The sequence below is a fragment of the Synchiropus splendidus genome, chromosome 14 (genome assembly GCF_027744825.2).
Source record: "Synchiropus splendidus isolate RoL2022-P1 chromosome 14, RoL_Sspl_1.0, whole genome shotgun sequence".
Classification (NCBI taxonomy): domain Eukaryota; kingdom Metazoa; phylum Chordata; class Actinopteri; order Syngnathiformes; family Callionymidae; genus Synchiropus; species Synchiropus splendidus.
The window spans coordinates 5,806,685-5,824,788 of NC_071347.1; the positions used below are offsets into that span (position 1 = coordinate 5,806,685).

The window sequence follows — 18,104 nt, forward strand, 5'->3', positions numbered from 1 at the left end:
TGGCGCTCTAGCACACTCCGACACCCGTGTTGCAAGAATTGTTGCAGCATTTTCAAGATGCCACTCACGTGTCCTGCCGTTGCATCACTTCAGGAGGCCTGAATGGGTGTAGCGGAGGTAGAAAAGTCGACTTGGTCACACCTTTGGTGTCAAAAACATCTCCTGTTGTACTTACAAATTGATTACCATTGATTTCTACACTCACTCAGCTGAAGCATGTTACCCAGCCTGCAGTCTGCTCACCTCAACTGCCATCGTGTCTATCTAGAAATAATCCTGACAACACATTTGGTCTCTTATTGAACCACAGCTGGATGCACTCAATATGGAAAGAACCGTGAAACACATCCTCAAACAGTAGATCCCGGGATTCTTCATATGCATTTTCATACTTTACTGCAGTGAGAACATGTGGCTCTCTATTTTAGAACGTCTCACTGGAATTGATTTATTAAATGACGGATAATCCCCTAGCAACTCGTGAGTTGAAGTTTTTAATAAACATCAAGTGTAAAACTTGATGTTTATTAAAATGTGAAGCTGATATTGAGAAAACCAAGTGCTTTGACTGGAGATGAAAAACCTGCTGTGCTTCAAAGTTTGACGTGAGAGCAGAAGAATGTTCCCCCACACTGTAATTAATAAATCATAAATCTGTGAAATCATTTGAAGCACAGACTTTCAGCTCTGGCTGGAATATCTTGTTGGAGGAGTCATTTGGTGTGGAGACTGCTGAGCTTCCTCTGCACTGAGAGGACAAGCAACCGGGGGGATTTACCCAGTGGTGGAAATGCAAAGTACATTTCTCACTTATTTTAGCACGTCTCAAATGTCGGTGTAGTCTGTTGGCAGAAGTGTATGGTTGGACTGAGTTCCGTCAGTCGCACGAGTGAAAGAAGATGCCGACAGTGCATTTTTAATTGTCTCCAAACAGAGAACTTAATTATGATTTTGATTGGGCGATAAGTACGCAAGTTGTGGGCGGTGGACAGATGCTTGTGTTTCTGTCTATGGCTGCGACTGTGACTTTAACTTCTTTCACTTCATTCATAGTGATTACAGACAAAAACAATCAATTGATCCAAGAAATTATTCATCAAATACAAACATTTCTCATCACACCAATAACCGGTGCAAAACATGATGTCAAGACCAAAACATCCATGATGAATGCCAGTTAAGGAAAATGTTGTGATGGATGGAGAATTTACATTTAAAATAAACTACAGGGTTGAAGTTCAAAATATGTTCAGTGCAGAGTTCATTCATCACTAAAACTCATCCAGCCTGAGGTGTAAGCTTCTGTTTGTGGATTCACACAAATCACTTTGGTGTGAAAAATGAAAATGTGGCTATTCCTGATTTGCCTATCATAAAACCTAATTCGATTCTTCTTCCCACCCCTCGCTTGGTCATGCCTGCTTGTCTTGAATGTCAACCGAGTGCCTGAGGGGTTGTGTGGAATTCCTGGACTGGTGTTCGGCGTGTGCTGGTCCAAGTCACACACCGAAGTCGCCAGCACTGCAGATGCATCTGGACCCTCGCACTGTGGTGTCAATAAAGCCGTAGAAGCATCTGTGTCTGTGTGTTGATGGTGGCATTATAGAGATAGAATATAGAATAATGTTCTCATCTGCATTTATGAGGCATTTCTATGTATTTCTATGTTTGTGTGTATGTATCCTTCTTAATAAAGCCATTTTATGTGCACATGCATGACTGCAAACCCGTTTTAAGGTCAGTTATTGATGTTAACTGTGTAATTCTAGATTGATAAATAAAATAAAAACACCAAAAAATAGGGACCATGACACCCTTTAAGTGAGAATGTTTGACTGGCAACATCTTTTGAGCTACCCTCGCTTGACCGGCATCAACGTAATGAATGTGTTTACTTTCTTACGTATGGCAGCTTTACATTACAGCTTTATTTATCTGGATGAATGTAGCAACACTGTAACGCATCAGTTCTTTCCCATTTTGCGCTTGCTCCTCCGCAAACTCGCAACAGAACATGAAGAACACCCTTTACACCACATATGGACAGACAGTCTGAAAATTCTAGATTGAGAGTCTACATTACCACAGTAGAGACCAGTGTGTGTGTGTCTGTGTTTCCCCATAGCTGCTAGGTAATGGAAATATTGAATGAAGTCAATGAGTTATCGTCAAAGAAACATCCTGCACAACATGCTTTCATGACACATCTCTGTAGCTCAAGCTTGTGGGCCCTTTTGCTCCAATACCTACTCATCTCATCAAACATTTCAGCGAGCATATCCCTTTACTCAAAGCTACTTACAGTGAGTGCATTAAAACATTAGCATAAACCAAAATAAACCTCAAATAACCAGGCAGGCTTTTTCACTTGTGCGTGACAACTAACCTGAGTTAAAAAAAAAAAAAAAAAGCTTGACAGTCGAGGTGCTGTGATCCTCTTTAGAGCAGGAGGCTGATGTTATTGGTCTCATGAGAGCAAAAAAGTTAGTCAAGATAGGCAAAATTCATTTTAGAGTAGTCTCCAAACACTAATCTGTGCCGCTGTATTTTCTGTTGGCAAGGGCTGGTTTGCACTCGGAGGTCACATCTACTGAAGTGAGCACGGGGAAATAGTCATTCTGTGATCGAGGTCATGCATGGACTCAGGTAGAAATCACAACCTCTTCAGGGAGGTTGGCTTTATTTTTGCCCAGACTACTGTAAACATGTTTTCCAGCGCACACGCAGACACTCCCTGCACATCCGCCATCATCTGTCCTCGGGCAGAGCAGCACGCCGAGCGAGTCACGCCGCTGGTTCGACATAAATGTCAGCACATCCGAGCAGGTGGCCTCCTCGTGAGGGAAAGTTGCCCGCAGCTTTCATTGTTTACAGAAATTCAGCTCCCTCAGGACACGTTTCACCCCAAAACTACTGCGGCTTCAAACTGAAAAAGGAACATCCGTTCACATTGATCAGTGGAGCGAGGAGTTCTTGAAAATGATGTTATTTAACAGGAGAGGTCGGACGATTGAGGGAAAAAAAAATCACGCATAAGTCAGTGTGGATATCAGGAGCATCTCATCCAGGCCTGTGAACTGAATTTCAGTTTCCCAAATTCCAACTGAATGACAATCTGAATTGAATTTCAACAGAGGTCACAAACAGGATCATTTTGATGTGTTCCATATGTGACTGCATATTCCTCACAAACATTATTACTATGAACTTTGTGGACACATCGTACTCTAATAACAGCGAATCGACAATTAAGAATAAAACCATTGTCTATGACACCGATCATTTCATTTTAAGCACATGTTGATGGCGGCCATCATGTGTATTGGAGCCAATTCAAACTCCAAATGAACTCCACATGTCAGATCACTCTCCTTTCTTCCTCTTCTCGTGAGCAAAGCAAGTGAGTCAGCCTCCCCCACCTCTACCTCTCTTGGTCATCCTCCAGGTCACATCTATCATCTTCATCACCTTCATCCATGAACATTCATCAACACATCCATGAACCTACTTTGCTGTCGTCCTCTCACTCTCTCTATCCATCATGATGATGTCCTGTTGAGCATCATGGCCTCTGACTTCAGACTTAGTTCACATGCCATCCAGAGGAGGCCAAAGGTCAATGGCCCAAAGATTAAATATGGACCAAAGCAGTGACAGCAGGAGAGGTGTTTGAACACAGAGGATATCATCATCATCTGTTACTCTGTTGCAACAAAACACACCAAGCATCTGAAACCGCCGCAGCATTACTGTGGAATGATGACATCAAACAGACAGAAGTAAAGGGTGCATCATGTCCTTGTTCTATCTTTACCAGGGCGGCTCAGTTTTATTTATGATCCAGCAGATGCTGGAGACAAGTCTGGACTGAGACCCGACACTAGCATGTGTGAGCAAGGAGCGCGTCAGACTGAGATCATAGCGGCTGTTCACTCATTTAGAAATCCTAATCATCTGTGTGAAATCCACTCAACGCCGCGTGTTTGACACAGTTTTATTCTATTTTCACTTCAAGCTGCAGCGAGTAGCTTTTAGGGAGCTGTTAGATAGAGCAGGCAAGAGTGGGCACGACTAGTTTATTTCTAGAGACGGCAGTTCCTGCGGGGGAAATCATTCAGATGAGGACCCTGTGGCTGCAGTGAGGAGCCCAATGCTTCTTATTTTCTGACAAACCTGCCATTACTGTCTCAAGTGTTTCCAGGTAACAGGTAATGCCATTCATACCTGAACACACAAGGTATCCATCAGCCCATGGAACCTCTCAACACAAGGGATTCACTGTTGACCATGAAGTGTTGACATTTAAATGTCATTACAAACGTAACATTTACTGCATTCATGTCACTGTACTTACACTGGACTTTTGTGTACCCCTACTTTTCACACTTGTAATTTAAGTATATTTTATTAGAAATTTTCTCTCCACCAAGTAAGGTAGACTGTCAACATTATTTTATTAATAAAAATAAAACCAGAAAAAAACGTTCAACAAGTAGTCCTTCAGCAACTGTTAAAGCTCTTACCATTGATTTAAACACTGTCTGATTCAGGAAATGTAATTAGGGGTTAGACCCCTGTTTTAAGCTTAAAATTTCCATCTATCATATTTACATTTGAGTAATAATTTTGCTCCGCTAAGTGTGTCACTGTAAACACCAAAACCCCAGTTCTGCCTGTCCCATGAAGAAGCAAACAATTATTGTTGAAACTTCTGACAAACTGTGATTTGAAAAAGTTTAGTATTTATTTAATAACATGTTTAGAATGGAAACTGCTTTTAAATTCTGTTTCCTGGAAGTTTTATTTTCTCAGGCCGCTTTTTCTTCACGTAGCAGTTAACTTGTGTGGCTGAAAGAATTTAAGGATGAGGGCTCCAATGCCTCAGGTTTTCCCTCATCAGACAAGTGTACTTTGACCACTGTGAGTGCAGATCACATCGCCTCTTTATAAAGGAACACTGGACACAATATTGAGAGCCAGTTGTTACCAGTAAACTCTGAACCATATCGCAGTAAATAGAGAATTTTCTCGCCTGAAAAAAAATATTTAAAAATCAAAAATATAATTGTATAAACAGAACAGAAAAAGACAAGTTCACCGTCTTTAATACAGGAGAAGTACTACATAACGGCTGTTATTTGTAATGCTGCTCATGCTCTTCCACTAGTTCAGTCACAGAAAACATTACACAAAACGGCGTATGGTGCCAGAGAGGTGGACAGGAACTTAGCTACTAAGTCAACTTTTGAGAAGCTAAAAAGAAAAGCATAGATATGTGGAGTCAATTATTTTCCTTTTGTGTGACAGCTGTGTTTGATTAAAGCGACTGAACACACGGAACAGTGCAGACAAGGGTGAAGAAAATATCTTCTTTCACTTCCTCTTCCCTATTGTCACATTTTCCACTTCCTGTTTCTGTGACTTTTATCTGAACAGTTGAGTAAATTTCCATTGTGCGTCGTCAGCCAGAAAAAGAAGAAGCGCTTTCAGTAAATAATCAGATTTTTATCTGTGACTGTCGTCAGATGGACTCAAATAACACTTGGATGATCCTGTGTTGTCACTCCCTATTTAAAGAATGGAAAAGAAAGAAAAGGAATCAGCTCATCACATTTGAGTAAATGTGTTTTTATCATGCGTAATTATGATTAAAACACACAAGTCTGAAAAAAAATCACAGATTCAAAACTGATCAAAAGTATTTACCTTCTGCAATTTCATTCACTTATTGGTATCAAGTTGAGCGTCAAATCTTCAAGCGTGTGTTCAATATAGCGGCACCCAGTGGTGAAGGTGCAAACACATTTCCAGGCAATTGATAAATAAATTGTAAATACCATAGGGGGAAATATCATTTGTTATTTTCGAATTTTGTCCATTTTGATTAAAACGTTAACTGAATTACTTTCGGACTGTGTTTTTAATCTTGAAACCAATCTGATCTGATGTTTCAGTTTCATCCTGTTCTGTTCCTACTAAATAAACTCAGGAATCCAGCTGTAAATGCCTCATATCTGCTCAGTGAACAGGACCAGACTTGTTTCTACTTCCTCCCGCTATTCTCTGTGAAAATTTCACCAGCATCTGACAGGCGATAAATCCAATGTCCTGTCACTTGTTCTCTCTTGTTGGTTTCAGAGTTGACGACAGAAAATGGAAGGCTGGAAATAGAAAGGGCTTCAGTGGTTGCTATGTGATGTAGATAATGAAAAAATGAGTGAGTGTGACGGGTGGACCAGAGACTAGTTCTCTATCTTCTGGTCAAGTTACTTCAAGAAGAAATCACCATCGGGTTGGTGCAGCAGCTGAGGACCCCATGTGTGAAGAGCCTCGAGTGTCTGCAAACAGATGGGAGTCGACTTGTGTTTTACTCCGCAACACAGCCATTTTAGGGTTCATGCTCAGTCACATGCCACTGATGCGCTCCTGGTGTTAGCTCAACTGACCCGACCGCTGCAAGGCTGTGACCTTCACTTCAATTGAAAGGATGTGAAGAGCAGGCTGCCAAGTGCCTCCAGAAGTGCACTTGTCTATCATATGAACCAAGATTTTTCTATGGCATTTCAGGGGACAAGGTCACAGCCTACTGCATGTGGAAGATGAAAGACGAGGACAAAACCTTGGATTCATAGGAAGGCATTATCAAGTCTAGTTAAGCTCTTTTCAAAAGCCTGTTGTTCAGTATACGGATCAGTCAAGGACTTCCACGCATCCTGGACAGAGAGAGAGTGATAATAATAATAATAACACCACCAAGAAGCTCTGACCGCCACCCTCCTTGGTTGTGAGTGAAATTCAGAAATGAAAACATCTGAAACTCAGGTTTGATAAAAGTATTTCTTTTTGTAAAGCAAAGGCAAACAGTCAGCTAGTGGAGGGAAAGGAGACATGTAGAAGAGACCCACTCGTGCATGTCTGTGTGTGTGTGTGTGTGTGCTGTTAATAGAGGTCCAGGCGTGTGGGACAGCTGCTCCCCCAGCACATGTGACGGTAATGACTTCTTCGTGTGAAAGTCTGCGCGTGCACAGACCGCTCATCTTTAATGTTGAAGCCAAAAGAATCACATTACAAACACAGCTACAGTACAACTCCAGGGCGAGTCCGAATGAAGGGGGTGGGGGAGAAGGGGAATACAAATTTAAAAATGTACAGAAATTACACAAGCTCAGAGTTAAAAGCAATATTTTGGACATGATTTTCTCCTAAACACACTGGTATTTACACATTTATACAGACCATCACTATATATACACACACACAACACTTGAAATGATACTGCAGCAGAGTGGTTTGGAACTGGTGGAAGCAGAACAACCGATAACAATAGCGGTGGTCGGGGGACGCTGAGCGCCGGCAGAGACTGTCTGCAGGAACGAGCTAGCGCTCCTTCGCCAGAGAGGAGAACCCGAAAGAGAGCTAAGGCAGGAGGCGTGCCGCTGGCGGAAGCCTTTTCCTCTCTCACCCGCTGACAGAGCCTGTCGACATCTTCCATGAAGGAGCAGCTGCCGTCGGCCATGTTTCTTTTAAATAACAGCAGTGCCGCAAGTGTTTTCCTCGGATGGCTTCAGACCGAAAATGTGCTTTTTGCATAGTCTCAATGCGGTTTGTGTTTCCTCTTCTTGTGTTTCTTGTCCTTTTTCTTGCTGGCGCATTTCACGCAGTACCAAGACTGGTCCTCGGGGGGCGCTGTCATGATCCCAACACACGGCCTGAGAGCGGACAGGAGATGGCAGTGGTTAATACACAGAAACTCCCAGTGTTTTCTTTTGTATTCAGTTTCTTAATGATCATTAAAATATTGAGCGTTGCCTGCTTGTTGTTTAGTGGAACTCAGAAGGGAAAATATCTGGCACAAACAGTAAGCAGGAAAGACTTAATAGTTCAGTTTTATCTGGCACCATGTCTCTGTCTCTCATGTCACCTCTGGTCCACTGTCCAGCCACTTGCACATTTCACTTCAGCAAGCTTTACTTTCTCTGTCTTTTCTGTTTCTACAGTTCCTTCATTTTACCATTTCTGCCGTCTCCTTTTACTCCTGTCCGTCTTCTTCTTCGACTCCTTCCGTCTGTTTCCCTCAGTCACCTGTCTTCATAATTTCTCTCTCTCCAGCTGTCTTTCACTTTCTCTGCTTCAACCTATATGCCTCTGTTTTATGTTCTTTCTTGTCAGTCTCTACTTGCATTGGTCTCAGATTTTTTTGTTTGACGCAGCCCCTCTTTCTTTCCCTTCATCCGTCCGTGTGTCTGTCAAGTTCTCTCCTCGGCAATTCATCTGCCGTCTCTCTCTCTCACGCATGTTTGTCTAGATCCCTCTCTCTCAGTTTGGGTGTCTCTCTCACTCACTCTCTCTCTCTGTCAGACTATGTCAAAGCCTGTCTCTCCATCAGTCTCTTTTCACACCTGCCACCATAAGTATTGTTCTTGATCCCTCTAGATGTTGCCATTGTAATCTGTCTGCCTCCCTATCTGCTTTCCTCTTGCTTTCTTTTGTTCCATCATCTGTCAGTCAGTTGGTCTGTTATTCCTCTTGCTCTCTCTCTCATTCAATTCATCGCCATATCCAATGCTAAACTTTCAACTGAACTACAAAGAGGAGCGGCTGTGTATTTAAAGTTGATGCAAAACAACTACAGAAGTAGTGTTCTGAGAGAAACCCGACTTTGACAGCAGGTTACATCATCACAGGCATTAGCTGGGCCGACTCCTTGAATACTGAGCGGGGCTGTGTGAGGTGAACCAGAGCGGGATTAAAGAGGGGCATGACGGGAGTCTGGGGGAGGCATCAGCCGACGTCCTGAGTGATGCGACGCAGCACACACAAACATCTCTTACCAGTGATACCAGTCGTCACAATCGTCACATCCGATCATTGGACTTCCATCGTCGGCTTTGTTGCATCCAGGACAGATCCAAATCTGGTTTCCCCACTCGTCACGAATCTGGAACAAGCAAAGAAACACTGTTGTTAAAGCGCAGCACCCGGCAAAAAGACGGGACTCCAACACTCTCTTTTTACTTTACTGCCTCCCTACACTCAGTTGTGCCTCTTCTTTTTCCTTTTCAGACTCTTCCCTGTGCTGTGTGAGGTACTGATGTTCTGACTCTCCTGAAACAGAAACTAACACTGAACTCTTGTCCCTGTTATCTTGGAGATAATAAAAAAACAAAACATTTGAGTGTTGACACTGAAGTAGCTTTTACGTCAAAGGGCTTGTCAAGAAGTGAAGCAAATGATGCAACTCATGGACCAGAAACAGATGGAGGTCCGTCACATGTTAATAAAAACACAACATTTACACTGAAAAGACAACATTTAGACTGAAAGTAGAGCTAAACACTCAGAAAATGTCAAGAAAGCAGGAGACCCCACTCCACAGCAGCACAGGCTGACATGGACACACCGCTGCTATTTGGATAATAATGGGTGCTCTGTGTCTACAGGAAATTTGGCAAATTTGAAACAAGCAGCAGAAAAATACCTCACACCGTGTCTGTGTTTGGACTTGCCATCAAGGCCTTCTAATAGATTAGCATACATATTCACAGCTGAAGTGAGGACAGTGGGTTTTTTTAAACTTGTCCACACCCTCTGACTTCCAAAGTAACACTTATACCCATGTCCATCAGCCAACATAGAATACATCTCTGAAGCCCAACTACAGAATGGCACACTCACCACATATGTACTGACTGTCTCTGTCACCACGCTGCGGACCGGTGTTTTGAGGGCTGCAGCAGGGGACAGCATGGGGGCCGCGCCGAGCAGGGACGAAGGGGGCGGGGCCTGTGGCATCGGGACAGGAGGAGGAGTCGGAATAGGAGCGACTGGGGAGAGGATTGGAAGCGGGGGAGGCGTCCGGGGACGATTTCCTGGACCGGACTTGGGAGGCGGGATCTTCGGCGCTGGAGTCTTGGACTCGGAATTGGACACCACCTTGCTGATCACACTGAGGAGTGAGAGACATGTGACGGCGGTTCATCATAACTGAAGTGAGACAAAAGTGCTGGTGCCCCACATTCTCAAAGTTTGTTGAAGAGATGGCAGTTGAAGTAGAGTAGTTCATTCCTGTTCATTGTTTCCTCTTATTTTCAGTTTTCTCCAGAATCTTTTTTGCCACCAGTTGTTATTATAATGTGATGGTTAAAAAATGTCTTTTAAATTGCAGCACCCAAGGGATGTTAAGCACAATAGAAAGGCACGGTCCGAATTCAAAATTAGACACAATTGAAACAGAAAACTTTGGGACTGATTCATTACAGGTTGGTGTGTACAAAAATGCCTGTCAAAGCTACTTGAAAGATACTTGATACTCTAAAAGTAAGGTTGGACAAATATTTATTTTCTTGCAACATTGCAGGTAGACTGATACCGTGAACAGTATGTCTGCAGAGTTTTGACCCACAAGGATGCAGTGGATGTTGTGAGGAGACATCGCATCAATTAAGTGACCAGAAGTGCATTTTCTTCCCCACATCAAAATAATATTTTTTGTTGACACAAAATGGATATGGGGCGCATTAACCCCAAGTGTGCATACTGATACACTTGGTGTCTATGGGTCTGTAAATGTCACGCAAGTGACCAGGAGCCCCATAAAATTCAGAATAGAGCGGCCAGTGATGACTTCGAAATTCATATGAATTCAAGCACGTTGGCTATTTAATGTATATGACTCAGCAAAGTATCCATTGTTGTCAAGTACTCCTGAACAATTACATTTTTTCAGAAGTGCAACCAAACTTATTCTTAAATTTAGATCCATCAAGTTGGCTTCAAGAGAATGTCTCCCGCCGACCTCATCACTATGCTTAAGCATTGTACAGACACAGGCCCTGTTTGAAGTTGTACACGCGACCTCAGAAAATCAGCCACAGTCTGTGCTTCAGCAGACAATTGTTGACAAACTAGTGCGCTGATATGGAGGTCTTGACGATTAAGTGTTTGAAAATGGTCAAATGAAAGAGAAAAAAAAAGAAATCATGCGTAAACATTCCTCTCAGAATGTGCTCTTCCCTGGAGAAGCAAATGTCCTACACGTGCTTTCTGAACCTAAATCATAAAACTGTCTTCCCTGACCTCTTCAAAATCCTCAGATTCCAGGCGACGGAAAAGTCTCGAACTTGAACTGAACATTCACTAACACTAGACAACTTAACTACCAGCTCTGCTGCTCCATCTCTCTGTCTCTGCTCCCTCAGCAGCACTCTCACTCACCCTGCACACTATGCTGCTCCTAGAATAAAAAGGTAGAGTGTTAAGAGAAAACGCAGCACAGTCAACAGCATATTAATCCACTGTCTTGTTTTAAAGGGGCCCTATTATGCTCTTCCAAGTGTTCAGACAAGTCATCGACTGTGTTAGCAAGATGAAGGATCAGTTGGAGTCAGTTTTGTTTTTACAAAGCTGCTCAATGTGTTCCGATTAAGGGCAGCAAATAATGACTATTTTGACAATAAGGCCTAACATATCATATGTCGACTCGTCAGCATATGATATGTACGAGACGAACACTCAGATATATCTAATTAGACTCCATTAACCTTCATTCTTATAGTGTGAAAAATAGATTTAAATTATTGTTAACACTTGTCCAGTGTTAAATGTTTCGAAACTTGCCATTTCAATTGTTCAAAATGCGGTTTGAAAGGTACGTTCTTTTGTTGCAAAGCTACTCTATAAGACTTGAATCACACCCCTCGCCTACACAAAAAACAAAAATAAAAACACAATAGGACCCCTCAAAAAACTGTGAGGGCACCATGATTTGGGCAGTGTTTTATGGTCATCACACCATGGTTGTATTTTCTGTCCTAACCAGAGACTTGACAGACATTGACGCGGTTATTATGTGCGTAGTCTTGAAGAGACAAAACAACAAACTTCATCTGCAAATTGACCTACTGGAGTTCTACTTCTCTCTGTGGTTCACTGTGAAATAAGAAATGGTACAGACTAATACATGACAAAAGTGAAGCTTACATCTTGTCTTGTCCAGCTCCCACACGCAGAGTCAGTCTTGGGATGACCGGTGAGGGAAGAGCAGGAGGAGGTTCCGCTTTCACCTGCAAGAAGAGAGACATCATTCAACAATGCTGAATCTGACCCCCTACTACTAAAACTGCCGAAATACAATGTCAACACAAAGACAGATTGTAAATGTTGAGATTTGACGAGCTCTCTGCAGCATCAGTACAAGTACACCAAGAAGGAAATCTACCTTCTCTAGCCGAATTCTCTCCTTTTCCTTCTCTTTTTCCTTTTCCCGTTTCTCCTTTTCCCTCTCCTTCTCCTTCCTCTTCTCTTCCTTCTCCCTCTCCTTTTCCTTTGCTTTCTCACGATCCTTGTCCTTCTCCTTGTCTTTCTTTTTCTTCTTCTCCTTCTTGTCCTTTTTCTTATCCTTCTCCTTACTTTTCACCTCCTTGTCATGGAGGATCGGAGGGAGTTGAGGAAGCATGGAGGGCATGCGGAGGCACGAGGCTTGACTGAAAAGAGGTGGGACTTCACCCAAAGCGAACGGCGCCAGAGCAGATTGCTTCTTCTCTTCCTTGGTTCTGTCTTTATTCTTTTCTTTCTTCTCTTTTTCTTTTTTGCTTTTCTCTTTATCCTTCTTTTTGTCTTTGTGTTTCTCCTTTTCTTTTTTCGGTGCGTCACCATCTCTGGATTTTATTTTCAAGGAGCCTTCCGGCAGTGGGAAGTCGCGAAGAGCGAACGGTTCCACATCTTTTACTCCCAGCTCTTTCCACGGCATCTTTCCATCCTTGGAGTTGTCCTTATTCTTATCCTTGTTCTTGTCTTTATTCTTTTCTTTCATCTTACCCTTGTCTTTCTCACGGTCTTTATCTTTTGGCTTGTCTTTCTCCTTCTTCTTTAGTTTAGTTTTAAGCTCCTTTTTTAGCTTTTTCTTGACATCAACTGGCGTTGCAAACTTATTTTTCTCCTCAAAAACTTTCATAAGAGGTTCTGGAGTAGGTGGTGATGCTGATCCAGAGGATATGTAGTCCGGTTGCTTAACCGACTGAGAAGAAGGACCGCCCTGGTTGACCTTTCTGATCACCTCATTTATTGAATCATCCATCGTCCACTTCCCAAGACCTGGATGTAGCTGAGCGTGAATCGGAGTTGATGTGTCCTTGGCAGAGATGTTGGCCCCGGTTGGGGCTTTAGGTGTGGATGGTTCCATTATGGTCAGCCTCCTCGGGCTGGAGAATCCATTGCTGTCTGAATCAGAGCCTGAGGAGAAAGCAAAAGGATCCGGCTCACGCTCAGCACAAGCCTTGGCGATCACCGCATCTATAGAGTCGTCGATAGCTGCAGTTCCATGCTCCAGCTTTGCAAAAGAGCCATCCATTAAGTCTCTGTTGTCGTCCATATTCTGGCGCATGAGGATGTTCTCCTTCCCCATCCGCTCACTCAGTGTGGACAGTGGCAGTTTAACAGCGCTGTCAGTCTTGCTCTGTGGTTGAGGTGCTTTGGTAGAAACAGTCTTGGGACTTTTAGGGCTCTTAGGACTTTTGGTCCTGCCAGGGGATTTCTTCCTTTCTTTCGATGACTTGGGAGAGTGTATAGGACTACTACCCATGGCGGCAGAAACGCCCCCTTTTGGGGATTTAGTCCTTTGTCTGCCAGGGGAGGACACCTTAGATTTCTTTGCAGGCGTGGTCAGAGCCTTCTGGTCAGAGTATTTTGGTGCCGAACACTGAGGTCGGAAAGAAGGGAGAGCACCAGAGGGTGTTTCAGGCGACAGCGGGTCAAGGCTATCATGAGAAGGCAAAATCCCGGGAGGAACACGCTGAGAATTCAGGGAAGTGAGAGGCTCCCGGGTCTCCGCACCCCACTCTGGGCTAAGACCGGGATACATGCGTGGCCTTTTCGATGTGGGCATTATTCCCATAACAGCTTCCGGGCTGTCCAAAGGTCTTTTCAGCGGGTGATTCTCATCGTTGACAGTTTCATCGTCATCCATGTCCTCCTCATCTTCCTCCAGTGCCACTTGCATGGCTTCTGCTGAGGTGCCAATGTCGAGTGGGACCTCTTCCTCCTCCTCTTCTGAAAATGACAAGAAGAAAAACATTAGCTGTGCTTGTTTGGGAACTGTTGAGGAGCTATGTAAAGTCAATTATGGTTGGAATACCGGTAGCTTGAAAACATTTTATCAAAAGTTAAGATGTCAACTGAAGCCCCATTATGATAGCATATCTTTTTTTAAACATGTAGCTCAAAGGTTTAACTGTTGATAGGTTTCTTTCACAACCAAAGATTGAAAAAAAGCAGTCATTGTGAATTTGCACCAGATATTTTCATTACATGAAATTTGGAAGGCATCATTATTTTCATTACCAAATCCTTTCTTTGTCCCACAGTGGAAGCTATTGTGGAATGTGAGATTATGGATTCTTGGAAAAAAAATTCAAGTGAAATCTCTTTTTCCACTGTGGGTCAAATAAAGAACATCTAATGTAATCCAATCTAGATGATGATAACTGATGTCATCAGATAACGGGAACCCTGTAGGAATATATGACTCTGAGGTGAATTTGGTGTGAGTGCTTATATTGAGATGTTAAAGGATGTTCAGTTCTAAGGAAAAAAAAGTTGTTGAAAAGGTGATTAAATACCAACTGACCTTCTTGTAAAGAAACCAACGGTGGGAAGTAATCTGGAATATATTCCTTTCTTTCCTCAGCATCTTGAACTCCGGACTGAGGAAACTGCAGGACATTGTTTTTGCTAACAGGAAAGAGCGGAGTTTGATGCGTGAAGGCCACCGGCTCCAAGTTGTGGACATAGTCCTCCAGTTCACTCAGACTGACCCCCAGCAGTCGAAAGGCCTGGCTGACATCATCCAACACTGGGTCTGTCCTCCCATCTGTAGACATAGACATAGAATTACTACGCCATGCATATTCAGCTGATCAAAGCTCCATGCTAAAAAAAAAAGGACATACAAAGTTGGTTATATAGGCATTATGAAAGGCTGAAATTATAAAAACACATAATGATCAAACAGCCACAACTTTAGTTCTTCATCTAAATTTTCCCAGGAGGCAAGAATAGAAACAATAAAACCAATACTAGAGATGAATGCGCATTTATTTCACTACTGTACTTTTGACACTTCACTGTGTGCTATAGGGGGCGCCACTCACAGAAACAGTCAACAAAAACAACACGATCAAAGTAGACGAGTTAAAGTCGCAAGGGAGAATAAATAACACTCACAGAGTTCGGAGTATCGATGGCATCCCCTGGCCAACTGCTGGATATATCGATGCAGGACATCGGAAAGCAGATCACAGGCAGTCAGCTGAACCGCATCCCATCCCAGAGCCTGGCAGATCTGCGCCACCGACACACGCAGCAGCGAGCGGGCATAGTTCTCGCACATCTCGTAGACTTCTTTACAGTCCAAATGCAGGTCAATTCCTCGTCCAGAACATGTCTCCGTTGATCATGTTTCACAAACCCCAATGGGGGCTGGAGAAAACCCGCTTCCGCGGTTAGTTTTGGTCATCTATTTCAGTAACTATATTGGCGCTTTTGCCAGAGTCGCCATCTTGATTCCGTCGATAGACCCAGCCCCGTCTGCTTACTGCACATGCGCAAAGACAGCGACCGCCCCCTCAGCTGGGATGGTCGAGAGGAGGTCAGTGTTGTACTTCCGCCTCAAACTTTGGTTCTCGTGTACTTTTTGACGCCTTGTTTTTAGCCGTCATTTTTCTGAAGGAAACGAGAACACGCGCGCTGTTTTTGACCGGTTAGAAAATACTGTCAATAATGATTCGTTTCGTGCGCGTAGAGCATGGCCTATGTTTACTGTGTCTTTTATTTTATCAAGAATTGTGCCTGTAAAATCGGCGATTGGCTTTAAGTGGGATGAAAGCAAGTTCGATATTTCGGTGTTTCCTCTGATCTTCATGTCGATTGCCTATGATCATATGCTTGTATCTGTTGTTGTTCAGGTGGGCCGGGTCAAGTGTGACTGCCATAAAGTGGGGAGTGTTTGGTTGGAGACTGAAACACAATAAAGGCGATGTACAATATATACATGGTACCAGGAATTACATACACTCGATAAGGATATACTACGACAATGGATGGCATATAACCGGCTGGTAATCTGCAGCTGGATGGGAATGTGGGCCTCTCCCGACTCTTTGCTACTGACCGTGGGCCTGATGTGGGCTGCAGGCTATTGAGGTGTTTAACACATTTACGTTTATAGATGCTGAGGATAGAAGCGACCTGGACAAGGTGCTGAATTTTTGATGACTACTGACTGCCTTTTTCTTTTCCTTTCGGCTTCTCCCTTCAGGGGTCGCCATCATCTTCCTCCATCTCACCCTGTCCTCTGCTTCCTCTTCTCTCAAACCTACAGACCTCATGTCCTCCTTCACCACCTCCATAAATCTCCTCTTTGGCCTTCCTCTCCACCTTCTGCCTGGCAGTTCCAACCTCAACATCTTCCTACCAATGTACTGGCTCGCTCTCCTCTGTCCATGTCCAAACAATCTCCATCTAGCCTCTCTGACTTGGTCTCCTAAACACCTGACATGTGCTGTCCCTCTTCATCTCTGCTACCTCCAGCTCTGCCTCATGTATTTTCCTCAGTGCCACTGTTTCCAAACCATAAAACATTGCTGGCCTCACCACCCTTTTGTATACACTCCCTTTCATCCTTGCCGACACCCTTTTGACACACATCACACCTAACTTTGCTCCAATTATTCCATCCTGCCTGCACCCGCTTCTTCACCTCTCTCTCACACTCTCCATCGCCCCGGACAGAGGAGCCTAGAGCTTAAAATCCTCCACCTTCTTTATCTCTACATCCTGTAACTTCACTTGTCCAATTGGCTCCCTCTCATTCACACGTATTCCGTTTGATGACTACTGCACACCTCGAAAAAATTCAGTATATAAGAGTTATATATATATATATATATATATATATATATATATATATATATATATATATATATATATATATATATATATATATATATATATATATATATATATATATATAAAAGTTTGTTTTTCGCTCCCGCATGCAAAAACAGTCCTTCGTTGACTTTTTGACTGTTTTGAAGAGCAAAGCACAAACTTGCAACTTTGGAGAACTTGGAGAACTGAATGATTCGTGATCCAGTAGTGTTTGGCACAAGCGGGTGAGAGGAAAAAATGCTGAGTAACAGTAACCTTACTGTGGACAGCGCCGTCAAACTGTCACGCAAGTGAAATTTCTGCAATGCACACAAAAGTTTTGCAAGCGCTCGCCCCGATGTAGTGAGCAAAATGAACACAAGGGTGCGTACGGAGCCAAGTCATGCGATGCTATATGATCGCAGACGGTGCGGGAACAGACGTGCAGCCCGACTGTGTCCAGCGTGCGGTAACACCTGCGCTAAGTGTGGAGGCAGGAAGCATCTTGCGAAAATGTGCCTCTGGGAGAAAAAGACAGGCCAAACAATTGAAACAGAAGACGCATTGTTTGTATGGGGCGGTGCAAAACGATTTACAACAGACTGTGTGAGGAACTAATGAGGTCCATGCAGTAGAACTACAGAGTGATGTTTGGATGGCTGCTTTGCTGGTAAATAACACCATAGTTGCTTTCAAACTCGACACGGGGCCAAAGCAAATCTAATGAACTGAGGTGATGTACAAAATCAAAGTGAGACTCACTGACATTGGTTTCGGACAATGGACCTGCCTATGCTAGTCATGACTGTCAGTTGTTTGCTTCAGAATACGAGTTCAGTCAGGTCACCTCCAGTCCACTCGATCCACAGGCCAAGGGAAAAGCAGAAAAAGGGGCGCAAATCTTACAATGTTATGACAGAGAATGGAGATGTATTCAGAAGAAACAGGAGGCATCTACTGAAAACTCTGGAGTCAAGGCAGCCGCAGGTGGTCGCAGAGGAGGATCCCAAGTTGGAGAACAGGCTAAGTGAGCAGGGAACAGGAGGAAGAACATAGTAGTGACAGTCTAACAGATGTCCTGGTCAGATAACCGGTGATGATAAAGGACACAGTTAAGACAATGCAACATTCTGTACAGTTATGCAGGTCAGAGCGGACCAGAAAACTGGTGGTTAAACTGG

The 18,104-nt window shown here is 43.4% G+C and overlaps 1 protein-coding gene across 6 annotated transcripts; it reads right to left on the reverse strand.

Moving 5' to 3' along the window:
- Nucleotides 1-6,803: 6,803 nt before the first annotated feature.
- Nucleotides 6,804-15,809, reverse strand: taf3 (TAF3 RNA polymerase II, TATA box binding protein (TBP)-associated facto). Of its 6 annotated transcripts, XM_053886235.1 has the most exons (9): nucleotides 15,220-15,809; nucleotides 14,624-14,866; nucleotides 12,218-14,046; nucleotides 11,980-12,062; nucleotides 11,215-11,233; nucleotides 9,676-9,946; nucleotides 9,032-9,105; nucleotides 8,832-8,938; nucleotides 6,804-7,709 (listed from the first exon to the last, which is right to left on the reverse strand). In XM_053886235.1, exons 1-9 carry the CDS (start codon nucleotides 15,383-15,385, stop codon nucleotides 7,595-7,597), a joined length of 2,907 nt encoding a protein of 968 aa, XP_053742210.1. In that variant the 5' UTR covers nucleotides 15,386-15,809; the 3' UTR covers nucleotides 6,804-7,594. The 6 variants fall into 6 exon arrangements, 4 of the variants coding, with proteins under 4 accessions (XP_053742210.1, XP_053742211.1, XP_053742212.1 ...); XR_008416582.1 differs by lacking the exon at nucleotides 9,032-9,105 and having other exon boundaries at nucleotides 7,659-7,709; XR_008416581.1 differs by lacking the exon at nucleotides 11,215-11,233 and having other exon boundaries at nucleotides 7,667-7,709.
- Nucleotides 15,810-18,104: the final 2,295 nt, after the last annotated feature.